General features: G+C 36.6%; 1 protein-coding gene across 1 annotated transcript in view; it reads right to left on the reverse strand.

Annotated features, from left to right (window-relative positions):
- The window catches only part of LOC132674624 (complement factor H-like), a 43,755-nt gene extending 17,609 nt beyond the window's left edge, over positions 1-26,146 (reverse strand). Inside the window, 6 exon segments of the mRNA XM_078441387.2 lie at positions 409-585; positions 2,213-2,386; positions 3,976-4,158; positions 19,178-19,354; positions 19,769-19,963; positions 25,915-26,146. Of these exon segments, the coding sequence (XP_078297513.1) occupies positions 409-585; positions 2,213-2,386; positions 3,976-4,158; positions 19,178-19,354; positions 19,769-19,963; positions 25,915-25,972 (964 nt within the window). The 5' untranslated portion in view covers positions 25,973-26,146.
- Positions 26,147-27,288: the final 1,142 nt, after the last annotated feature.

Here is a 27,288-nt window from a genome sequence, read left to right on the forward strand (position 1 = left end):
TTGTTTAGACACTCGATGAAGGTTGAGGGAAGGCCCATGCCATACCAAGTGTCCAATATTAACAGTGGAATTGTAGTCAAAAGGAAAAGTAACAAACATTAAGGCATAACATATGTATGTATCTATGGCTATTACCACTACATACTTCATACTCTGGTTTCTCTTCAGATCGTGTAAATCTTTCGCCTTTTACCACTACATATTTCAAGAAACAAGTGGAGATTTTCTTCTTAAATAAGAAAATCTGAGATATCTACTACCCAACACATGTCCTGGCTTAATGAATTAGATTACAGACACACACACTTGAAGCCAACAGAAAATTAAGCGTGAGAGAAACAAAAACATAAAAATGTTGGTTTCAAAAATCCTATTTCTTGTTGTAGCAATTAGAAGATAAATATTCACCTTTACACGTTGGAAGATTAGGGGACCATCCAAAGTCGTAACACTGAACTGAATCTGGTCCAACTCTTTTAAGTCTTTGTCTGCAGAAGAATTTCAACACATCTCCGACTTTATATTTGTCTTTTTTGGGCTGAGTATTTAAGTTATCTTCTATTTCAGGAATCTTGCATTCTATTTCTATAAAAATGTTCAAATAATTTGGTGAGAATATAAAATTAATCATTGGCAAAGTAAATTTTATATGTGTCGTATAAAAATGAGGTGCTGGGTACTGCTTATACAGAGGAGCCACAGAAAATTTTACATATTAGGTTTTCTACGCCCTCTAAATTCATAGGGGACCCTGAGAAATATTAAGGCATTGAAGAGCAACATATGTACCCTGAAAATGTATTTGGAAGGTTAACTTGCTTGCACTGGATCTGATTTTATAACTGACATTTATAAAATAAATGCTATATTATTTTGTACTCCCAAAACAGAAACATATTCTTTCACATTAAAAAAAAACAACCCTGATGCTACATTTTTAAAATTGCACTCAAATAAGATTAGTATTTTGTTTAATGTAAATATAATTGGACAACCAGAACACTAGGAGACATTTCTAACAGTTTCTAAGAAACTATTAAAATAGCTTAATTTATATTGATATATTTATATTCTGTATATTAGTACAGAAATCAAACTGAAAAATGAAACAAAATAAGGAACCATGTTCAAAGCCAAATAGTTAGGCATATTCTAGGCATCCTGAGTATTTATATAATACCCAATTATCTATTCTTATTAAACCTTTATACTATTAACAAATTATATTTTATTATAATTTTGTGTAAAATTATCCCTTCAAAATGTCAAGTTTGTGACATTCGTGACATTCCCAAATAAAAATAAGCTAAATTCCTAAAATAAAGAGCTTCTCTCAGGGTCTGCAGAAATTAACACTCAAGGCAGAAGGTGTAAAAGCAGAAACTCAGGAGCAAAATAGCTGAGGAAATTGTAAGAAACTACAATTTTGGTTTCTTATAGCATACACTCAAAGAACCCAGTTTTAAATAATATGATAGCCTGCATTTAGAATAACAAAATTATTCTTTGTTTATAAACCTATCATGTATATGGCCCATAGGAAACACTGTGTTAAAGAGAGATAATGGTCCTTGGGCTTTCAAACGCCCTCTTCTCCCAGGTTACAGTAAATCAGAAGAAGACACCTTGATTTTAATGATGACTTCTTTTTTTTTTTTTTTAATTTATTTTTGGGACAGAGAGAGACAGAGCATGAACGGGGGAGGGGCAGAGAGAGAGGGAGACACAGAATCGGAAACAGGCTCCAGGCTCCGAGCCATCAGCCCAGAGCCTGACGCGGGGCTCGAACTCACGGACCACGAGATCGTGACCTGGCTGAAGTCGGACGCTCAACCGACTGCGCCACCCAGGCGCCCCCAATGATGACTTCTTAAAACTTAATTAATTAATTAATTATTTTTAGATGATTATTTGTTTTTGAGAGAGAGAGAGACAGAGTGTGAGTGGGAGGGGTGGAGAGAGAGAGTGAGACACAGAATCTGAAGCAGGCTTCAGGCTCTGAACTGTCAGCATAGAGCCCCACATGGGGCTTACACCCGAGAACTGTGAGATCAGGACCTGAGCCAAAGTCTGAGGTTAACCCACTGAGCGACCCAGATGCCCCCAAAATGACTTTAAATAATGCAAATTTGTTCAAATTGGGATATCTTAAACACGTTTTGTTAATTTTGTTAGTCCTGAAAAAAAAAATACCTGGAAAAATGGTACTTACCATAACATACTGGTTTATGAGACCAACCATCGTTACCACACACTATTGAACCTGCGCGCCCGTCTTGGCTTTCGTATCCATCGTGGCATTCATAGTCCAACTTGTCATTGAGTTTAAACCACGTGCCACTGCTTTTGGCTTTGGCATTCTCAAATACTGGCATGTCACAAGATTCTAATGCATAACAGAATTGAAGATTTCAATTCTAATATTATTTAATGGACGATGTAATTAAGTCTCATCCCAAGGAGGTAAAAAAAACCTTGATCAATTAGCTTGTGCTAGTAAATTCAGTATCATATTAAATTAAGAATACCAGTGATAAATCATTGTCTTCAAAGTTACTCGAAATGAAAAAATATGTTTCTACACAGCATTTTCCTTATCACTTAAACACTCTGAAAAAATTTTTCTACGAACACTTTTCTCAATCAGTTATACTTATGTGTTTATGCCATGCTTGTAATCAAATAGGCCATTACAGGTGCATCATATTTTAACTAGCAGAGAGGAATAGGATTTGGTGAACTAAGATGCCACATTCACTAGCAAGGTGACAAATATTCCAGACAAAACTGGATCAGTTGAATACGATTGGTTTTCAAAAATGCAAGTAAATTTTTAAACATTCTATAAAACTCTACTTTAAAACATCATAATTTCTAAAGCTCACATGCTGATTTTCTTCCCCAAATATTTTCCTAATGGCTGTTCATTTTTCTAAACTTACCAAGATTGAATGGAGAGATAACTATTTTTATTATTAGTTATAAGACAGTAAAATGTTAAAAGTTTTAATTTTTGCTACAGTGTGTTCATAAAGATTAGGTAATTCATCTCAAATTTTATGCTGTGTTACAGAGCCAGCTACCTTAAAGCTTTAAAAAACAAAGCAAAACTATACTAGTGAAGAGAGACAGTGTGTTTCTCTTCCATAGTAAGTATTACAATGGATAACTAACTAACATTCAGTATAAAATGACTTTATATGGGAGCCACTTTTATCATTTTTTTTGTGGCTAGTGCCCATAGTAAGCATGGAAATTGAAAAAAAAAAAAAAAGGAAATGAAAACAGTACAAATGGATAATCAAATATCCACTTCCTTTAAAGTGAATATGTAAATATCAGTTCAAAACTATCACTGTGTAGCTTTGGAGTATAAGATAAACTGAGGAAACTGTTCATAGAAATCTTCATAAACATCCAGGGACAGGGAAATCTTTCAACACAGCTGTATTTGGCACCATCTAGCAGTATTCCTTCTCCACTAACTAGATGTTTATGAACATTTTCTAAAGGAGAGGATTTTTAAAGTGGGCTACCCTGGAATGTCAACCATAAACTCCATACTTTAATTAAAATTCTGCACTATGGACCCACATCTTCACTTACAAACATTACTTTCATGTCTAGAAACAAAGATTCTGTCATCAAAGTCTGATCACCTAAAAGCAGGAATAGGCACAAATATATTTTGCCAGCCAAAAATAAGTGAGTTTCCAGGAGAATACACATAAGGCTCCCTGACTCGTTTCCAAATCACAGGATGTTTTAAAGTGGAAAATAACGTAAACTGAAAGATGTCCTGCTACTACGCTGTATAAGTGATTACTCTTAAAAGGCAAAAAGTTATATCTTTTTTCATTTATCTTTTCAAATGGGAATCATGTCAGCCGCTCCCCCCAGAAAAGAATTCACTTAGAGTAAACTTTTGTTCAATAGCCATCAGCACAATGAATAGGAACATAATAAATTACTCACTAATACATGTGGGTTGAGGTGACCATCCACTTTTCAGACATGTAACAGGTCCTGAAGTTTTACCATCTGGTGTTACATATCCTGGTTTACATTGATACTGTGTTTCTTTGTTTAAGGAATATGTAGGTTCATATTCAGAAAAAAATCCATTTTGAATTGTTATCTCTGATTTTGAACATGTTTCTGAAAGGCAGAAAGTATAAGGAAAAGAGAAGCATATAAATAAACATTTTTATAAAGATTCACTGTAACAACACAAAAATAAGGAGTCATTTACAAATGAAAACCGGGAAAAATCTGAATCATCCAAATTCCTGGGACAGAAAAAGTAAGCGACAAAGATACTAAATCAAAATAGTTCATTATTTTTTTCTTTTTGGAATGAAGCGACATTTAGAATACCCAGAATCCCTACTAGGAAATTATTATGAATCTGTTTGTCTAATGGATCTGGAATCCTACAGTGTGTCAGAGGTGTACTGGCAATAGGTCCTTTCCAGGCACTTGTTTTAAATATTGCCAACGCGGGGTCTCCTAAGCAACTCCAGTACTCAATTGGGGTATCCGAGATCAGGTGACGATCTCAGAGAAACTGCCACCATAGCTACCACAACTCTGAGAATCTGCAATGTTTGTCATCATAATTGGGTGCTTAAAACCATATGGATACGTGGAGTTCAATGAGTGTGACACAGATCAGCACGTTCCTTCATGTTCTGAGACCAAAATGATGATTCCTCAAATTATGTGTAACGTGACTTGAAACAATAAACAAGACTTCTGTCATTTACAAAGTCTTCACAAAGTTCAGCTTTAGTTTTTAAATAACCCATGGATAAAGAAGAAATCAGAAGAGAAAATATGAGCTATATATTTTTTCATAATTGGTAATTTTATTCCTTCACTTGGGGTGCCTAGTACACTGGAAATGGGATACTAGGAATATTAAACACTCAGGATAAGGAGTAAAGTACATAATCTTATTTATTTATTAAAAAATTTTTTTAAGTTTATTTTTGAGAGAGAGAGGGAGATAAGAGTGTGAGCGGGGGAGAGTCAGAGAGAGAGGGAGACACAGAATCTGATGCACGTTCCAGGCTCTGGGCTGTCAGCACAGAGACAAATGTTGGACTTGAACTCCCATACCATGAGATCATGACCTGAGCCAGAGTTGGATGCTTAATCACTGAGCAACCCAGATGCCCCTGTAATCTTTTTGTTTTTAAAACATTAAATCTTTTGAATTGAATTATAAGAAAAATATTTTACATGAAAGTTTGTGAGATGATAATAACATAGTCTGAGAGGAAATTTTACTGTTATATATATATAATAGAAAAGAATACAAATGAAAATCAATCATCAGAAAAAGAAAAGCAAACAAAACCCAACATACATATAAATTTGAAAAAACATAATAGTGTTAGTGAGATGATGGAATAGGGTGTTTTGTTTACACATTATTTGATTTATTTCTGTTCTAATCTTTAGTATTTCCTCCCTTCTTCTAAATTTGGGCTTAGTTTGCTCTTTTTCTAGTTCCTTGAGCTATAAACTTAGGTTGTTTATATACAATCTGCTATGTCAAGCTAAATTTTTTATGTTTATTTGTTTATTTTGAGAGAGAGAGAGCACACACACACACACACACACACACACACACACACAGAAGTGCACATGTGCAAGCAAGGCAGAGAGAGAGAGAGAGAGAGAGAGAGAGAGAGAGAGAGAGAGAGGGAGAGGGGGAGAGGGAGAGAGGGGGAGAGGGGGAGAGGGGGAGAGGGAGAGGGAGAGGGAGAGGGAGAGGGAGAGGGAGAGGGAGAGGGAGAGGGAGAGGGAGAGGGAGAGGGAGAGGGAGAGGGAGAGAGACAGAAACCCAAGCAGGCTCTGTGCTGTCAGCTCAGAGTCTTACTGCGATGTTTGATCTCAAGAACCCAATCGTGAGATCATGATCTGAGTCAAAATCAAGAGTTGAACACATAACTGATGGAGCCACCCAGGCGCCCTGATCTTCTTTGTTAATGTAGACATTTATCATTAAAAATTTCCCTCTTTGCATGGCTTTTGCAACATCTCTGAATTTTATTACACTGTTTTTGTTTTTATTTGTCTCAAAATATTTTTAAAAATTCTCTTGCTCTTTCCTCTTTGACCCTATTGTTGCTTGAGAGTGTATTTTCTTTCCACGTATTTGTGAATTTTCCCATTCTAGTTTTACCCCATCGTGACTGAAAAAGATAGTGCATACAATCTTTCATGTGCAGTAAATGTACTCTTTTACTGTTAGGTGAAAAATTCCATATATATCTATTAGGTCCAAAAATGTTTATATTGTGGTTCAGTTCTTCAACTTCTTTCTTGCCTGTGTTGTATTTATTGTTCCAAGTGAGGTATTAAAGTCTCCTAATATTACTGTATTGCTGTCAATTTCTCCTCTTCATAACTGTCCAGATTGCTTTATATATTTATGAATTCCAATGTTGGTTCCACGTCTGTTGAAAATTGTTACCATTTTCCTGATGAATGGACTCATTATTATTATATAATGATCTTCTTCATCTCTAGAGACACTTTTGGATTAAGTCAGTTTTTTTTTTTTTCTCATAGAAGTATAGTCACTCCATCATTCTTTGATTGCCATTTGCATGAAATATCTTCTTCCATTCCTTCACTTTAGCCTATTGTGTCTTTAAATCTAAAGTGATTTCTTGGTTATTTTATTTTAAATCATTCAAGTACTCTATTCCTTTTAATAGGTAAATTTAAATTAAAGGAATTATTAGTAGGTGAACACTTACTATTAACATGTGGCTAATTGTCTTCTGTTTTGCATCTGTTTTTCTCAATTTGCTCCTCTTTTGATGACTTCCTTTGTTATTTGATTATAGTTTACAGTTATTTACTTTGATTCTTATTATGCAGTACATTAATCTCTGGAATTATTTATCTTATAACTGAAGGCTTACACGCTAGGACCAGCATCCACACCCACCACTGGTACAGAACTTGCATTCCACATTCTGTTTCTATGAATTTGATGTTTTCTTTTTTCTTTTTTGATTTCATATAGAAGTTTTATAATGAAGTATTTGCTATCTCTGGCTTATTACACTTAATGTACTGTTCTCTAGGTTCAACCATGTTGTTGTGAATATCAAGATTTTCTTCTTTCTCATGGGTGAGTAATACTCTATTGTGTGCGTATATATATATATATATACACATATCTATATCTATATCTTCCTTATCCATTCATTTATCAGTGGATCCTAAGAAGGGTCCATTCCCAGTGTGCAGCTCCACATGGGACTTGATCTCAAGACCGAGATCATGACCTGAGCTGAATCAAGAGTCTGATGCTTAACCAACTGAGCCACCCAGGAGCCATGTTCCTCAGTCTTGAATGTCTTCATCCCTGGCATCCTTATTTCCATGACTCCCATCTAACCTTCAAAGCCTACCCAAGATGCCATCGTGACCCTGACAGATTTGGCTCTCTTCATTCCACCTCTTACAAACAAACTCCCCAACCCAATCCCACTCCAGACTCTCATTCCAATTTGGAATTCTTGCCTCCTCTAAATGATCCTGTAGTCTCTCTTTTGCTTGCCTCCATCACAATGCTTTATATAGTAAAATACAATATGTTGATAAAACACAATAAGCATTCCTTTTGTTTTCCCCACTAAATGGCCTTTTGGTAAATGCTAGTCCTAATGCCTGGCACTTAGCAGGCACTTAGCAGTCACTTAAAAAGTGACCACTGGAGGGGCAAATAAATGAATGAAAGAATGAATGGATGAATATGAAGCTCTTTCAGAACCTTTCCATTATATCTGCAGATTGCAGGCAACCCATGGGAAGAGCACAGTAGATGGTAACCAATGTAAAAGGTAAGACATGAGAACACATGTGCAGTGATCTCAAAGCTCTACTTCATGAACCCAAGAAACTCTGCTATCTGTAACTCCATTGTACCTCTTGTCTACAAGTCTTAATTTTGAATTTATGCCATAATTTTGAAGTCAGGAATCATTTTAATTTTGTTCAAAAAGGCTTTTGGGAGCCTTTGAAGGAACAATTCTATAATCACTTTCCTATCTATTACATTTTTGGTCAACATGGTTTGAGAAACTTGGTTCTCTCAGTTAAAATGTGCAAACACATAAAAGTGCTCTGTCAAATATTTTTACCCCTTTCCATTTCTTTTTTTCTAAAATATAGCACTTTTTACCTCAATTACATTATCTCTTATTTATGCACCATATTCTGAAACTAGTTAAAGTTGTTAAGATATGGGTAAAGTGCACATCAGGTAAGTGAGCACAGGATAGACCAGTTGGGAAAATCTTACATCCTGCGCTGGTAGGGGATGGTGTGCAGGGTGAGGGGGGAGGCATAACTGGGATGAAGGAAAAGTGCAAAGGTTGTAAAACAATGAGGGATTGAGCAAAGAAAAGTGGATCGATGTAGACTTTGGCAGAAGCCCTAGCAATCAAAGGCCAAAGATGAAGAACCTACTAATTTATGTGTCATTGGGGGAGTTACTTTCAGCTAAGAACAATTACAGCAATACTTAGTAATTCAGTTCTAGTTTAACATTATATGCAGGCAGGAGAGTAGCATATGGATTCTCTAGATATGTCCACATTAAAAATAAGGCTTGCTGTGGCACACCTCTCCCTCTTGTGACACTACTGGGGCATCTGCTCTGACCCTTCTCATGGTGCTCACTGTCACGCTTCACCCATCAGATCTCCCCTCCCCAGGGCCACCTCACCTTCCAGAGTTCCTTAGTCCTCTTCTTCACCCTCATCATCCGTTTCTACCTTTCCTCACTGAAATTGTAATAGAGAACTTTTCAGCTTATAATGATTCACAGTAAAACTGCAGTAAATACTATAGGATTTTACTATTCTAAAGTATTTATTCACAGTGTTTGTTATTCCACATAAATTTCACGTTTGTTGAATCTAGTAATATCAATACATTTCTTTTTTTCTTTTTTAAAAAACATTTTCTTTTTTCTTTTTTTAAAATAGAATTTATTTTTTTAATGTTCATTTATTTATTTTGAGAGAGTGCAAACAGTGAAGGAGGACAGGGGGAGAGGGGAAGAGGGGGAGGGGGGACAGGGAGAGAGAGAGAGAGAGAGAGAATGAATCACAAGCTGGCTCCCAGTTGTCAGCACAGAGCCTGCTGTGGGGCTCAATGCCACAAACTGTGAGATCATGACCTGAGCTAAAAGCAAGAGTCAGATGCCTAACCTACGGAGCCACCCAGGTGCCCCTACTACATATCAAAGAAGAGAGGATACTGAAGGCAGTTGGGCCACTGCACAACTTTAAATCACACCATATAGGTAAACATCACACAACTATTTCTAAAAACTGGAGTTTGCTTGACAGCAGAAGGCGAATTCCTATTTATCATATTGGCATTGAAACACAGGGTTCAGGATTAAACGCCACTACCTCAAGTTTTCTGGATTACATAAGTATGTATAACATTCATACACATCTTTATAAAATAGTACTTTTAATTAATTTATAAATAATTCTTACGATTGATAATGTCAATTTTTTTTTCCACTTTAGGGTTAACTCTAAAATTGGAAACCATCTTGTACTTGAAACAATATACAAAAAAATTGTTTTACTTTGTTTTCTGATAGAAGAGAATCTCTCTAGCTTTGATCTATATTTTACTCCTGAAAGATTATTTTTGGCCCTTGAAACCTCCAGAATTAGGTAACACCCACATCTCATGAAAACTTATTTTAATTTCTCTTTCTGATAGTTCATTATTAGTGTTCAGAAATACAGCAGATTTTTGTATATTGATTTTGTATCCTACAACTTTACTGAATTCATTTATTAATTCTAACAGGTTTTGTTGTTGTTGTTGTTGTTGTTGTTGTGGAGTCTTTAGTGTTTTCCCTAAAGAATACATCATATGCACACAGAGCTAATTTTACTTCTTTATTTATTTTTTATTTTTATGTTTTACATTTATTTATTTTTGAGAGACAGAGAGAGACAGAGCACAAGTCGGGGAGGGGCAGAGAGACAATGAGACACAGAATCTGAAGCAGGCTCCAGGCTCTGAGCTGTCAGCACAGCACCCAATGTGGGGCTCGAACCCACGAACCGTGAGATCATGACCTGAGCATAAGTCGGACGCTTAACCGACTGAGCCACCCAGGTGCCTCTTTACTTCTTTGTTTCTTATTTGGATACATTTTATTTCCCTTTTTCAACACTGATGAGAGTGGGTATCTTTGTATTTTTCCTGATCCTTGAGGAAAGCTTTTAGCTTTTCATCAAATGTGATGTTAGTTATGGGCTTCTTATTTATGGTCTTCATTATGTTGATGTACATTTCTTCAATACCTAATTGTTGTCAGTTTTTATCATAAATGGATGTTGAATTGTGTCAAATGCTTTTTGTGTATCTATCTGGATGATTATATGATTTTTTACCTTTAATTTTGTTAATGTGCTATATCATATTACTGATTTAAATCTGTTGAATCACCCTTGAGTCCCATAGATAAACCCAACTTCATCATGGTGTGTGAATCTTTTAATGTGCTATTGAATTCAGTTTGTTAACATTTTGTTGAGCATTTCAATATTTATGTTTATCAGTGATGTCGGGTATAATTTTTTTTGTAGCATCCTTGTCTGGTTTTGGTATTAAAGTTAATCTATTTTTGGAAGTGCTCTCCCTCAAAATTTTGGAGTTTTTAAATAAAAATTGGTATTAAATCTTCTGTTAATTACCAGTGAATACTTCTGGTCCCAGACTTTTCTTTGAGGAGATATATTAAATTAATTATTCAGTGTTGTTACCTGTTACTGGTTTGTTCAGATTTTCCATTTCTTAATGATTTTGTCTTGTCAGTTTTATATTTCCAGGAACTTATCCATTCTCTGTCATCCAATTTGTCAGTGTGTAATCATTTATGGTGGTCTCTTATGAACATTTGCATTTCTGTGATATCAGTTGAATATCTTCAATTTCATTTCTATTTTATTTATGCGATCTCTCTTTTTAATTAGTTAATCAGCTTAGGTTTGTCAATTTTGTCTACATTTTGAAAAAGGTAGGTATCTATTTTGTTGACTTTTTGGTCTTTATTTTATATATTTCTGCTCTGATTTCTGTTATTTCCTTCTTTCTGCTAATTTTAGGCTTAGTTTTTTCTTCTTTTCCAAGTTTTTTAATGAAAAAAATTTCATTTTATTTGTTAGACATCACAAGTCAGGGTAGGGAGGGGTAGGAGAGAGAGAATCTGAAACAGTCTCTACCCTCACGTGCGGAGCACTATGTGGGGTACAAGCCCATGATCCTGGATCATCGCCTGAGCAGAAATCAAGAGTTGGACACTCAACCAACTCAGCTACCCAGGTACCCCCTTCTTTTACTAGCTTTTTGATGTATACAGTTTGATTGTATATTTGAGATCATTTCTTTTTTTACTGTAGGCATGTATTACTAGAAACACCTCCCACAGAAGTGCCTTTGTATGTGAAGCAGGTTTTTCTTTCTTGTTGCTTTCAAAATTCTTTGTACTGTATTTTTTTTCTAGATTGACTGTATGTATGTATGTATTTAAGTTTTCATTTTAACACCGGTTGGCTGACATACAGTGTTATATTAGTTTCAGGTATGCAGTATAGTGATTCAACAATTCCATACATCACCTAGTGCTCATAGTGACAAGGATACTCTTTCATCTCCATCACCTATTTCACCCATCCCCTCTGCCAGCTTTCTCCCCTCTGGTAACTATCATATTGTTCTCTACACTTAAGACACTTAAGAGCCTTTTTTTTTTTTTTTTTTTTTTTTTGGTCTCTCTCTCTCTCTCTAATTTCCTCCCTTTGCTCATTTGTTTTGTTTCTTAAATCCCACATATGACTGAAATCATATGGTATTTGTCTTTCTCTGACAGACTTATTTTGCCTAGCATTATACTGTCTAGTCCATCCAAGTTGTTGCAAATGGCAAGATTTCATTCTTTTTTATGGCTGAATAACAGTCCATTTATCTTTATCTATTCACCAATTGGTAGACACTTAGGCTGCTTCCATATCTTGGTTATTGCAAATAATGCTGCAATAAAGATAGGGGTGCGTGTATCCCTTTGAATTAGTGCTTTTGTATTCTTTGGGTAAATACCCAGGAGTGTGATTGCTGGATATTACAGCAATTCTATTTTTAACCTTTTGAGGAAGCTCCATACTATTTTCCAGAGATGCTGCACCAGTTTGGATTCTTGCCAACAGTGCAAGAGGGTACCCCTTTCTCCACATCCTCACCAACACCTGTGAGGTGACATCTTATTGTTTTTTTGGTTTGTATTTCTCTGATGATAAGTGCTAATGAGTATCATTCATGTGTCTATTGCCCATCTGTATGTCTTCTTTGGAGCAATATCCGTTCATGTCTTCTACCCATTTTTCATTGGATTATCTCGTTTTGGGGTGTTGAGTTTTATAAGATCTTTATATATTATGGATACTACCCTGTACCAGACATGTCATTTGTAAATATCATCTCCCATTCCATAGGTTGCCTTTTAGTTCTGTTGATTGCTTCCTTTGTTGTGCAGAAGCTTTGTAGTTTAATGTAGTCCCAATAGTTTCTTCTTTTTTGCTTTTGTTTCCCTTGCCACGGGTGATCTATCTAGAAAGCTGTGGCTGATGTCAGAGAAGTGACTGCCTGTACTCTCTTCCAGGAATTTTTATAATTTCAGGTCTCACATATAGGTCTTTAATCCAGTTTGAATTTATTTTTGTGTATGGTGTAAGAAAGTGGTTCAGTTTCATTCTTTTGCATGTTGCTGTGGAGTTTCCCCAACATCGTTTGTTGAACAGAATGTCTTTTTCCCACTGGATATTCAATCCAGCTTTGTTAAAAATTAATTGAGTGTATAATTGTAGGTTTATTTCTGGGTTTTCCATTCAGTTCCATTGATCTATGTGTCTATTTCTGCCCCAGTACCATATGCTCTTGATCACTATCTTTGTAATATTAATTTGAAGTCCAGATTTATGATGCCTCCAGCTTTGCTTTTCTTTTTCAAGATTGATTTGGCTAACCAGGGCCTTTTGTGGTTCCATACAAATTTTAGGCTTGTTTGTTCTAGGTCTATAAAAAATGTCGTTGGTATTTTGGTAGGGGTTGCATTGATTGTGCAGATTGCTTTGGGTTTTGTAGACATTTTAACGATATTTGTTCTTCCAGCCCATGAACATGGGATGCCTTTCCATTTTCTTTGTGTTGTCTTCAACTTCTCTTATCAGTGTTCTATAGTTTTCAGAGTACAGATCTGTCACCTCTTTGGTTAGGTTTATTCCTAGGTAGCTTATTATTTTTATTGCAATTGTAAATGGGACTGTTTTCTTAATTTGTCTTTCTGCTACTTTATCATTGTTATACAGAAATGCAACAGATTTCTTTGCATTGATTTTGTATCCTATAGCTTTTCTGAATTCACTTCAGTTCTAGCACGTTTTGGTGGAGTCTTTTGGGTTTTCTGTATAAAATATTATGTCATCTGCAAATAGTGAAAGGTTTACTTCTTCCTTACCGAGTTGAATGCCTTTTATTTCTTTTTGTTCTAGTTGCTGTGGCTAGGACTTTCAGCACTTTATTGAGTAAAAGTGGAAGAGTAGACCTCCTCGTCTTGTTATGTCTTGTCTTGTTCCTGACCTTGGGAGGAAAGCTCATAATTTTCCCCCATAAAGATGATGTTAGCTGTGGGTTTTTCATGTATAGCCTTTATTATGTTAAGATATGTCCCCTCTAACCCTACTTTGTTGAGATCTTTTATCACGAATAGATGTTATAGTTTATCAAATGGGTTTTTTGGTATATGTTAAAATGATCATATGGTTTTCATCTTTTCTTTTATGGCTGTGATTTGGTTGATGTGATGTATCACACATTGATTGGTTTGTGAATATTGAACCATCCTTGCAACTCAGGAAGAAATAAATCACCGGGTATAAGTCGTGAACAGACATGACTTGATTGTGGGGAATAATTTTTTAAAATTTATTGTTGGATTCGGATTGCTAGTATTTGTTATGCATTTTTGCATCTATATTCATCAGAAATATTGACATATACTATAGTTCTCTTATTTTGTGGTGGCTGTATCTGGCTAGGTATCAGGGTAGTGCTGCTTCATAGAATGAATTTGGGAGTTTTTCCTACTTTTCTTTTCTTTTTTTTTTTTGTTTTTGGAGTAGTTTGAGAATAGGCATTAACTCTTATTTATTTATTTATTTATTTATTTATTTATTTATTTATTGCTGGTAATTGATCTGTTCAATTTTCTTTCTTTCTTCCTTTTTTTTTTGAATATAAACATGGCAAGGTTTATTTGGGGAACTCCCAAATTCTTTTTTTTTTAATATGAAATTTATTGACAAATTGGTTTCCATACAACACCCAGTGCTCATCCCAAGAGGTGCCTTCCTCAATACCCATTCCCTCTCCACCCTCCCTTCCCTCACACCCACCATCAACCCTCAGTTTGTTCTCAGTTTTTAAGAGTCTCTTATGTTTTGGCTCCTTCCCTCTCTAACCTCTTTTTTTTCCTTCCCCTCCCCCATGGTCTTCTGTTAAGTTTCTCAGGATCCACATAAGAGTGAAAACATATGGTATCTGTCTTTCTCTGTATGACTTATTTCACTTAGCATAACATTCTCCAGTTCCACCCACGTTGCTACAAAAGGCCATATTTCATTCTTTCTCATTGCCACGTAGTATTCCATTGTGTGTATAAACCACAATTTCTTTATCCATTCATCAGTTGATGGACATTTAGGCTCTTTCCATAATTTGGCTATTGTTGAGAGTGCTGCTATAAACATTGGGGTACAAGTGCCCCTCTGCATCAGCACTCCTGTATCCCTTAGGTAAATTCCTAGCAGTGCTATTGCTAGGTCATGAGGTAGATCTATTTTTAATTTTTTGAGGAACCTCCACACTGTTTTCCAGAGCGGCTGCACCAGTTTGCATTCCCACCAACAGTGCAAGAGGGTTCCAGTTTTTCCACATCCTTCCCAACATCTATAGTCTCCTGACTTGTTCATTTTAGCCACTCTGACTGGCGTGAGGTGGTATCTGAGTGTGGTTTTGATTTGTATTTTCCTGATGAGGAGCGACACTGAGCATCTTTCATGTGCCTGTTGGCCATCCGGATGTCTTCTTTAGAGAAGTGTCTATTTATGTCTTCTGCCCATTTCTTCACGGATTATTTGTTTTTCGGGTGTGGAGTTTGGTGAGTTCTTTATAGATTTTTGGATACTAGCCCTTTGTCCGATATGCCATTTGCAAATATCTTTTCCCATTCTGTTGGTTGCCTTTTCATTTTGTTGATTATTTCCTTTGCAGTGCAGAAGCTTTTTTATCTTCATGAGGTCCCAATAGTTCATTTTTGCTTTTAATTCCCTTGCCTTTGGAGATGTGTCAAGTAAGAAATTGCTGCAGCTGAGGTCAGAGAGGTTTTTTCCTGCTTTCTCCTCTAGGGTTTTGATGGTTTCCTGTCTCATATTCGGGTCCTTTATCCATTTTGAATTTATTTCTATGAATGGTGTAAGAAAGTGGTCTAGTTTCATCCTTCAGCATGTTGCTGTCCAGTTCTCCCAGCACCGTTTGTTAAAGAGTTTGTCTTTTTTCCATTGGATATTCTTTCCTGCTCTGTCAAAGATTAGTTGGCCATACGTTCGTGGGTCTAGTTCGGGGGTTTCTATTCTCTTCCATTGGTCTATGTGTCTGTTTTTGTGCCAATACCATGTATTACGATAATTTCCCTCTTAGAACAGTTTTGCTGCATCCCACAGGTTTTGAACGGCTATGTTTTCATTTTCACTTGTTTCTATGTATTTTTTTTCCTGTTATTTCCTGGTTAACCCATTCATTGTTTATTAGTGTGTATTTTCCCTTCCGTGTATTTGTGTCCTTTTCAGATGTGTGTGTGTGTGTGTGTGTGTGTGTGTGTGTGTGGTTGACTTAATAGTTTCATAGCACTGTGTTCTGAAAGGATTCGTGATGTGACTTTGACCTTTTTGAATTTGTTGTGGCATGTAATATTTATACACCCAACTTGTGACTCCACAACATAAAAGTTGTATCTTCTTGTTGGGTTGTCCCCTTTATTACTATGTAGTGACCTTCCATGTCTCTTATTACATTCTTTGTTTTAAAGTCTACTTTCTTCAATATAAGTATTGCTACTCCAACTTCTTTTCACATCCATTTGCACAATAAATATTCTACATCCCCTCACTGTCAATCTCCAGTCAATCTGTAGTTGTCTTTTGGTCCAAAATGATTCTTTTGTAGGCAGTATACAGATGGGTCTTGTTTTTTTCATTCCGTCACCCTATGTCTTTTGATTAGAGCATTTAAACCACATACATTCAAAATAATTTTTGACATGCATTTATTTTCATTGTATTACTTGTTTTGTGGTTGTTTCTGAGGATTTTCTCTGATCATTTCTTCTCTTTCTCTCTTTCATGGTTTGGTGGGGTTTTTTTAGTGATATTTTGTATTTCTCTCTCTTTATTCTTTGCATATTCATTAGTGATTTTTGATTTGTGGTCACCATTAGGTTTGTATATAACATTTTTTGTATATAGCAGTCTTTATTAAGTTGGTGGTCATAAGTTTGAACCCAAACATTACTCCTCTCTTCTCCAGGTATATGGTGTCATATGTTATATGTTACATCCTTTTATTCTGTGAGTTCCTTGACTGAAATTTGTTTACAGAAATATTCATCTTGAATGCTTTTGTGTTTCCTACCTTCATACTGTCACTTTTGGTCTCTCCTCTCCACTCAAAGAGTCCTCCTTAATATTTCTTGCAGGTCTGGTTTAGTGGTCATGAACTTCACTGGTTTTGTGTGTCTTGGAAACTCTCCTATTATGAATAATAGCCTTGCTAGATGGAATATTCTTGGCTGGATAGAGTACGTTTCCCATTCAGCACTTTGAATATATCATTCCACTGCCGTCTGGCTTGGAAAGTTTGTGCTGAAAAATGCTCTCATGGCCTTATGGGTTTTCCCTTGCATGTGACTGCCTTTTTTCTTTCTTTCTTTTTTTCTTTCTTTTTTTTTTGTCTTGCTATTATAATTTTTTCTATATCCCTATGTTTTGCCAATTTAGTTACAATATGTCTTGGTGTGGTTTGCATTTGTTGATTTTATTGGGAGTTCTCTGCCTTCTGTATCTGGATATCTGTTTCCTCCTTCCACATTAGGGAACTTTTCTGCTATTAATTCTTCAAATAAATTTTCTGCCATGTTTTTTCTTTCTTCTTCTGGGACTACTCTAATATGAACGTTGTTATGTTTGATGGAGTCACTGACTCCCCTGAATGTATTCTTATTTTGCACCATTCTTTTTTCTCCTTGTTTGGCTTGATTACTTTCTATTATACGGTCTTCTAGGTCATTAATTTGTTCCTCTTCTTATTCCAGCCTGCTGTTCGTTCCATCAAGTGTGCTTCTAATTTTCTTTGGTGAATCCTTTATCTCTGCTATGTTATTCCTTATCACTTTATTAAGAGTCTCACTCATGTCTTCCACTTTTTTTCTCAAGTCCAGTGAGTATCTTCATAATTTTTACTTTAACTATCTATTAGGCATGTTACCTATATCTGTTTCACTTAGATCTCTGGCATTGGCCTTGTACAGATCTTTCTTCTTTCACAGATCATTCTTCTGTTTTCGCATTTTGTCTAAGTTTCTGTGCCTGCTTCTCTGTATTAGGAAAGTCAGCTACTTGTCCTGTTCTTGAGGCTAATGGCCTTATGAAAAAGAGGTTCTGTCGTGCCCCGAGGTGTCGCGATCCCTGTTCCCCAGGGCCTGGCACTTCAGGGAGTGTCTCCAATGTGTGCTGTGTTCACACTGCTCTTGTGTCCTGATTGCTTTGTCCTTCATGCCCCTCATCTGCAGAGGCTCTCTTTGCCTGTGTGGGCAGTGTTTGGTCTCTGGCCTGAATGTGGTGAGTTTTAACTTGGTGTGCTCTGGTCTGCTTGTGAGATGAGACTTCTCGCCACTGCTGCTGGAATCATGGCACCCCAAACACCCAGGTTGGGAGATGAGGTGTGGGCAGGGATTTGGTCTGGGCTTTTGGGGTTGGGGGCCACCTGTGCTGGGACTGAGGCCAAGTGTGACTGGGAAGGGTGATTCCACTGGAGCATGGGGAGGCAGGGCTTGGTAGAAGCAAGTTAGAGAGCAAGTGTGGGTCCTGTGCTGGTTCCCAAAGGTGACCATGTCTATATGCTGAAGGGCAGGGGAGGGAAATGGTACCTACCAGTTCCTTTGTTCCCAGAGGGGTCTCTGTGAAGGCTGCCTTTCTGCAATATTCTCCAAGGTGAGCAAATAACCTCCCCACTGTGTTCTCCAAGTGCTCTTCAGATTGCTGTTTCCATGCTGTATATCCACAGGCTCTTTGCTTGCCTTTTCTCCAAGAGCAGCCTCAATGCTGTTTGAACTCTCCCAGGGCCAAGTACACTGTCCTTATAATACCCTAGGCTTTAAGCCCCACTGATTGCAAAGCTCACAAAATTTGCCCCCTCGCCCTTTCCAAACCAATTGCTATGGAGATTCATTTTCTCGTGTGTGGTGCTCACCTGTGTTTCAGTCTGTCTCTCACCATTCCCTCTGACCACTACTCCTTTCCCACCTCAGTGTTCACAATCTGTTTCTTCTCAGTTTGGGAAAGAAAACTGAATCTCTACACATCTTACTTCATTGATATGGCTTGTTCTCTACCTTCAGTTGCAGAATTTGTTCTGCTGGTCTTTAGGTTAATTTCTAGGGTATTTAGGATGATTTGATAGTTATCTAGGTGTATTCATGGGATGAGGCAAGCCTAGGATCCCCCTACACCGCCAAATCTACCTCCTTCCTCTTGTGTCACCCTATATTAGAGGTTTCTTCCTTGTACTTCCATTACTGTTTTCTTGACTAATGCCTATCAGTAAACATTTATTTTGCTATACATGTATCAAGAAATTTGTATATCCACTCATACACACTTGGAAAAAAGAAAACTAAGTAGTTCCATAGGGGAGATAAGAAAGTTGTTATAAATATTTTGTTACAGTCCATCTAGATGAGGGTTAGAAAAGCATAGTACACTGGGATCTCAGATCATTTACTTACTGAGAGGAATGCATTCAGGAGGAGGGAACCAGCCATCCTCTGTACAGGTCATTACAGTCTGCTCATTTTGAAGACTGTGGCCAGAATTGCAATTAACGCTTACATTTTCACCTTGTACATATTTAACTCCTTGTTTTGGATACTCTCCATTTTTCAAATGATTGAAGATACATTGTCCTAAAAATAATGAAAATAAGAAACAAAAATTTTTTAAAACCCGTAAGTTCAGTGAAAAAAGCCAATTAAAAGTTATTTGTACAAAATTTAAACTCATGCATAAGTATCCAAAATTAAAGCTACTACCAAATGCTGGGAAAAAAAATCAATGTTAAATATTATTTATCTTCAGGTTTATAATTAAGTCCTTGTAAATGATATAGTTATTTTCAGAAAGCCTCTATCTTTATCTTTAGTGTGATTTTTATGAAGAACTCTTCATAAAAGGAAAAACTCGTATTGGTATTTTTGCTCATAACATTCATCCTTTGGCTTTATGTTAGTCATACTAAGCTTAATTGTATTCACTTATGTGTTCTCCCCCCTCTACTATTTGAAATATTTATACATATACAATTATAAAGGTTGACTTACTGCGGCATGGTACTGCTGGTGACCATCCTTCTTGTGTGCAATGAATATGTTCCCAGGGCTTTTGTGAAACAGTCACAAAATTTTGATCACAGGAATACCAATATTTTTCTCCTACACGTGCTGGAAAGTTTTGTCTATAGTTACGTTCATGGTGTAGACTACCATGTTTTATTTCTGGAAAATCACAACGATACCCTTGCAATAAAAACAAAACAAACAAAAACAGTATAAATGATGTTTTACCTTAAGAAAAAAATCAGATGGGAAATGAATTGTTTCACTGATGAATTATATCCTCTTATTAGTCTAATTTCACTCATTGCATCAGGTTTTCTAGGACAAGAGAAGTTATAAAATTCAGATGACTGGGATATGCTAATGAAGTTAAAATTATATCTTGTGGGTCATATGATATAGAAACTTGTATGAAGACTCTTCATAAATAAAACTCTACAGATCTATTTGGGTATGTATATGATCTACTGACTATGTATATCCTAGCCCTGGTATGTAAATGAGCAACTTGTTCGAGAGATGAAAGTAAATTTCTTGAAATGTGTAGTATTTGGATCGCTACTACCTAATGCCAATTATTGTTCAAGTCAAAATGGTAGCTTCTTAAAATAAGTTGTTAGTATATATTTACTGGTTGCTATAAAAAAGGAGCTTAGTTGGAGGGAGACATTAAAATAAGGACCTTTAAAAACTGTAGCAGGAATGATTCTGCATCTGAATAATTACCATATCAATCCTGAGGATAAGGATTAAAAAAGAAAAGAAGAAAAACAACACACACTATACCCAATTTCACCTGTAGTACTTCTGGAATTGTAACTGATGGAAGATTTAGAAAGGTGGGGATGATTTCAATCCTCCATTTTTACAGACCTACTATCAGTCGTTTGTAAACACAACTGATGTTTCCTCAGTCCTTTTTTTTTTTTTTTTTTTTTTTTTAATGGAGGGGGCAGGAGTAAAAGGAGACAGAGAGAGAGAGAGAGAGAGAGAGAGAGAGAGAGAGAGAGAGATTGAGAGAATCCCAAGCAGGGTCCATTCCCAGGGTGGAGCTCCACACGGGACTCGATGTCAAGACTGAGATCATGACCTGAGCTGAATCAAGAGTCCGATGCTTAACCAATTGAGCCACCCAGGAGCCATGTTCCTCAGTCTTGAATGTCCTCCTCCCTGGCATCCTTATTTCCATGACTCCCATCCAACCTTCAAAGCCTACCCAAGATGCCATCGTGACCCTGACAGATTTGGCTCTCTTCATTCCACCTCTTACAAACAAACTCCCCAACCTGATCCCACTCCAAACTCATTGCAACTTGGTTTTCTTGCCTCCTCTAAATGACCCTGTAGTCTCTCTTTTCCTTGTCTCCATCACAATGCTTTATACAGTAAAATACAATATGTTGACGAAATACAATAATCATTCCTTTTGTTTTCCCCACTAAATGGCCTTTTGGTAAATGCTAGTCCTAATGCCTGGCACTTAGCAGGCACTTAGCAGTCACTTAAAAAGTGACCATTGGATGGGCAAATAAATGAATGAAAGAATGAATGAATGAATATGAAGCTCTTTTGGAACCTTTCCATTATATCTGCAGATTGCAGGCAACCCATGGGAAGAGCACAGTGGACGGCAACCAATGTAAAAGGTAAGACATGAGAACACATGTACAGTGATCTCAAAGCTCTATTGCATGAACCCAAGAAACTCTGCTATCTGTAACTCCATTGTACCTCTTGTCTACGTGTCTTAATTTTGAATGTATGCCATAATTTTGAAGTCAGGAATCATTTTAATTTTGTTCAAAAAGGCTGTGGGGAGCCTTTGAAGGAACAATTCTATAATCACTTTCCTATCTATTACATTTTTGGTCAACATGGTTTGAGAAACTTGGCTCTCTCAGTTAAAACGTCCAAACACAGAGAAGTGCTCTGTCAAACCTATTTAACCTTTTGTTATTTTTGTGATGTTTTTCCTAAAATGTAGCACATTTTACCCCAAATATATCATCTCTTGTTTATGCACCATATTCTGAAACTAGTTAAAGTTGTTAAGATATGGGTAAAGTGCACATCAGTTAAGTGAGCACAGGATGGACTGGTTGGGAAAAACTCACATCCTGGGGAGGTAGGAATGGTGTCTGGGGTGAGGGGGAGGCATAATTGGGAAGAAGGGAAAGTGCAAAGGTTGTAGAACAATCAGGGATTGGGCTAGGAAAAGTGGATCGATGTAGACTTGGCCAGTAGCCCTAGCAATCAAAGGCCAAAGAGAATTTATGTGTCATTGGGGGACACACTTATTTTCAGCTAAGAACAATTTCAACAAAACTTGATAAGTGAGTTGTAGTTTAACATTATGTGCAGGCAGAAAAGTAGCATATGCATTCTCCATTATGTCTACATTAAAAATAAACAAGGCTTGCTGTGGCACACCTCTCCCTCTCGTGACACTCCCGGGGCGTCTGCTCTGACCCTTCTCATGGCGCTCACTGTCACGCTTCACCCATCAGATCTCCCCTCCCCAGGGCCACCTCAACTTCCAGAGTTCCTTAGTCCCTTCTTCACCCTCATCATCCGTTTCTACCTTTCCTCACTGAAATTGTAATAGAGAACTTTTCAGCTTATAATGATTCACAGTAAATTGCAGTAAATACTATTGGATTTTACTATTCTAAAGTATTTATTCAGAGTATTTGCTATTCCACATAAATTTCAGGTTTGTTGAATCTAGTAATATCAATACATTTGTTTTCTTTTTAAAAAACATTTTTTTTCTTTTTTTTAAATATAATTTTTTTTTAGTGTTCATTTAGTTATTTTGAGAGACAGTGCAAACAGCAGAGGAGCAGAGGAGGAGAGAGGGAGAGGGGGAGAGGGGGAGAGGGGGAGAGGGGGAGGGAGAGGGAGAGGGAGAGGGGGAGGGAGAATCCCAAGCAGGCTCCCAGTTGTCAGCGCAGAGCCTGCTGTGGGGCTCAATGCCACAAACTGTGAGATCATGACCTGAGCTAAAAGCAAGAGTCAGATGCCTAACCTACGGAGCCACCCAGGTGCCCCTACTACATTTCAAAGAAGAGAGGATACTGAAGGCAGTTGGGCCACTGCACAACTTTAAATCACACCATATAGGTAAACATCACACAAATACTTCTAAAAACTGGAGTGTTCTTGACAGCAGAAGGCGAATTCCTATTTATCATATTGGCATTGAAACACAAGAGTTCAGGATTAAATGCCACTACCTCAAGTTTTCTGGATTACATAACTGTGTATAACATTCATACACATCTTTATAAAATAGTACTTTTAATTAATTATAAGTAATTCTTACGATTGATAATGTCAATTATTTTTTTCATTTGAGGGTTAACTCTAAAATTGGAAACCATCTTGTACTTGAAACAATACACAAAAAATTGTTTTACTTGTTTTCTGATAGAAGAGAACCTCTCTAGCTTTGATCTATATTTTACTCCTGAAAGATTATTTTTGGCCCTTAAAACCTCCACAATTAGGTAACACCCACATCTCTCCAAACAAAATTTTAGTAGGTTTAGTAGGTTTTTAATTTATTCACATTTCTCAGCCAGGAATTTCTGGGCTGTGGCTAATTTCAAAGATTATACGCTTTGTAGACCCGAAGTCTAAACGGTCTACATGAAAAGCTGGTCATAATATATTCCAGAAAACAGAAACTACTATGTGGTAAGATTGAGGGACTGTTATTCTAAACTTTGTCATGTAAATATGACCAATTCTTAGCAGCCTGTGGTGATTCATCCAACTGTGATGTTTTACAAGGAAAACAACTAATGTTTCTACACGCATGGCAATGGCAAAGCAGAGAGCCTATTGCATCGAAAAGGTACTAACTGGTCTCCATGAAACTTGGGCCAATAAATTCTTCCTATGGGCTATCATTCCTCTTTAGAGTGAGGAGGATTTTCTGAGGAATGTTCACTCTGAACAGGACAGAGGCAATTTATGAAATGCTAAAACATTAAGACCGGTTGAGTAAAGCAGATTGTGCTGGTGTTCCAAACTGTCTTCTCAATTCCTCAATTTACCATTCACTATTCAATTTGGTATTTCTCAATATCTCAATTTACTATTTCATATTTATTTCTACATGGGAAATAAAACCAGAGGCAACTATTGAAGGATATATGGATATTTTTAATGAGTAAGGTTACTTTGTTGAGTGAAATTTCTGTTAGGTATGGTAGACTGATGGAATTGGCATTTCAAACCAGTTTTAGAACTTTTTGGCAAACAAGGAATAAATCACAGTTCTACATCTGCTGAAAATTCATGTGATTTTTTTCTACTCACTTGTGCATCATGTGCGCTTTTGGGAAAATCATGAGGCTAAAGTACTGCTTTAAATACTTGAAATAGTAATGTTACAGTTTCTCTATTAGGACTTAGCCAGATTTACAGTCAGTCTCACGATAGTGTGCAGAGTGCTAATGCCCAATTCACCAGCAGAAACGGATGCCACATTTAAACACGTTTTGATGAAATAGAAAATACAGGTGAAATGAGTCGGCTGGAATCAATTATGTAAGTAAGGAGTTTACATCAGTATTACTTAATTTGTAATACATGCTTTATAACACCCGATTTTAAAGTTTCAAATTCCGCTTTGTAATCACTGAAACAGTTTAATTAAACTAGGCATCAATTCTTGAGTTTTAAACATGAGCTGGAAAGAAAACAAATCTTCCTTACATGACAAATGATGTCCACATAAAGCCTAGGCAAACAGTATGTAAATATTGAGACACTGAACATACTCCTGCTAAAGAAAAGACAAAAACACTCGTGTACAGAAAAAGATGTTTGTAATGGTTTGTAGCATTAAGAGTGTTCTGGAACTCTTTGCCAATACAATAATATTTTACATTTGAATACACACTGCAATATTTACATATGCAGTAAATACGATTGTATAGCTAGTTTAAAAGGTGGCTGGATATAAGGTTTCTGAACGAAAAATCAAGCAATAGCATATCAGACTGTGAAACTAAAAACGCTCCGTGTCTCAGAAAAAAAAAAAAAATTAAGCATATTTGAATAAACCTTAAAAAAATAACTGAGGAATATAATTAAAGAGAGATACCTGCCTTCATTTTCTAAATTGAAAGACCATCAATGACAGAGCTTTAGTGTTATTTGTTGGTATATTTCAATGCTTAGAGGCTGACAGGAAGCAAGCATTCAAAAAAACTTGTTGACTTAGTGAAATGTTTTGCAAATTTATGAATGATAGGTAACTCATTTGTTTTAAAAATGTCATTCAAAAAAAGTAAATCAAATAGTATCACAGTTTCCTATCATGAACTAGAAACCAAATTCCATCCAAAGAAACTTTTTAATCTCTTGAGAAGTAGTGTTCGAATTAAATGTAATTATATGTCTAGAAATCGCCTTACTAATGCCAGAAAATAAAAACTTCTACATTCATATTCACTATTCTCTTAAGAATAGTCTTGAGACTGGTCTTCTAGAATATACCTCAAATACAACCACAGGCAAACACCCATGAGAATATTTGGATGTTATAAACATTGCATATTCATTTTTTTCAAATTTATATGATATATTCATGCCAAAGGTACAAGTAATGCTTGCTTGTCTATCAGACTTTTAAGGCCGTGACAATAACAGTTGTAAATGCTAAAGGGATTCTTCTTTAGAAAGAGTTAACATCTATATCTGAGATAAATCTAGTCATTAGATGATTTGAAGGTTTCTATTGTCTAATTTCTGTTCTGGTTCTATATATGTTCATATGCTTCTTAATACTTTCATAGAAAGCATTTGGGTAAAAATTCTAAGTAAAAAGAGTAAATTATGTTTTATGATAATTACAAGGGAAATGCTTATATTACAGCATTCAAAATATTAAAACTTGTTTTGAATTTTTACATTAAATAAAATTATGACGAATAATCACATCATCTAAATAAGCTGCTTCTATTTTTTGAAACTTAACAATGTCAAAAGCCACTCACACACTAAGCTACAGAACAGTAATTAAATCACAATCTACACCAAATTCCTATTACCACTGTGAAAAGCAGAACAGAAAACGTTTTATAACACAGAAAAGGCTTTCTTTTTTTCCGTCTTACCTTCTGCAACACAAACAGTACACCACATAAGCCAAACAACCTGTGCTGAAAATCTCATTTTGAGGATCCTTTAGGGGCACATTTAATAGCCGACACTGCTCACACTATGTCAGCTGCTCTTCTGCTAAAAGCTGTGATTAGAGCAGCAAAGCACTTGCTCCAAAAGGAAGTTGAAACACAGTTTGGGAATGAAAGGGATTACTAGATGCTCCGCCCATCAGAAACTTGCAAAGTAAAAGAAAAAAAAAATCAATCACAAGCCCCAGCAATGCCAGAATTGGAATCAGACTCCCTCTGCACTCCCACTGAATGTTAACGCTGTGACCCACTTTTGTTTTTATAAACCTAGGCTGTACTAAGTTGGAACATGTTCAGGTTCTTGGAATGTGCCAGGCAGTAACAGGTGATATACTTCGGATTTCATTAACTCTCTAATTATTCAAACCCATTCAGATTTGTTGTGTGTAAACTTCAAAAGATAAAACAATAAAAGCACCTTTAAAAATCATTTACAGGGGTGTCTGGGTGGCTCATTCGGTTAAGCATCCAACTTCAGCTCAGGTCATGATCTCCCAGCTCGTGGGTTCGAGCCTCAAGCCAGGCTTTGTGCTGACAGCTCAGAGCCTGGAGCCTGCTGCAGGTTCAGTCTCCCTCTTTCTCTGCCCTCCCCCCTGCCAAATATAAATAAACATTAAAAAAATTTTAAAAGAAATCATTTACAGAGCTTGACGTTAGGCAACGCTTTCACAAACAAGACCCAGACAACGTGAGTGAACTTTGCCAAGAGTGCAGTGCTGGTTGATATTTGGGACCTGCTTTTCCGCAAACCATGCACTTATTCTTTTAAGGACGTGTCACATACGTGTGTGAAACAACAGGATTACTCTCATTGGACACAAATGAGTTTAACAATTCAAAACTCAAGAAACTGGAATGCTGGATTGTTAAAACTCTATGTTGAAATACGATAAGCATGAAGAGAAGGGAAGCAAAGGGTCTGCTGAATCTCCAGAAGGTGAAGACGCCTCTGCAGCAGCACCGAGCTCAGGAAACACGCGCAGCACTAGGTCTCAGGGAAGCCCCGGTTGTCCCTTCAGTCAGTCCCTCTCGCCCTCCTCTCACCACACACAGGGTGACCCCTCTCCGGATCTCTGGGAACATGGAGTCCATTTGCCTGTCTGGTACTCTGCAGCAGCTGAGAGATCAGATCCTGAGTCTTTAGTATTCAGAGCCTTTCGTGAAAAACCGTGTGTCATTCAACCACGCTGTTGGGTTTAATTGCGGATCATTAATTCTTAGGGCGTGTAATGTTCAATTCTTTGAACATATCTCATTTTATTTGTGTGCCTGCCACTGGGCATCTGGGTGGATTCT

This window comes from Panthera onca, chromosome F1 (assembly GCF_046562875.1).
Source record: "Panthera onca isolate mPanOnc1 chromosome F1, mPanOnc1 haplotype 2, whole genome shotgun sequence".
In the NCBI taxonomy this organism is placed as follows: domain Eukaryota; kingdom Metazoa; phylum Chordata; class Mammalia; order Carnivora; family Felidae; genus Panthera; species Panthera onca.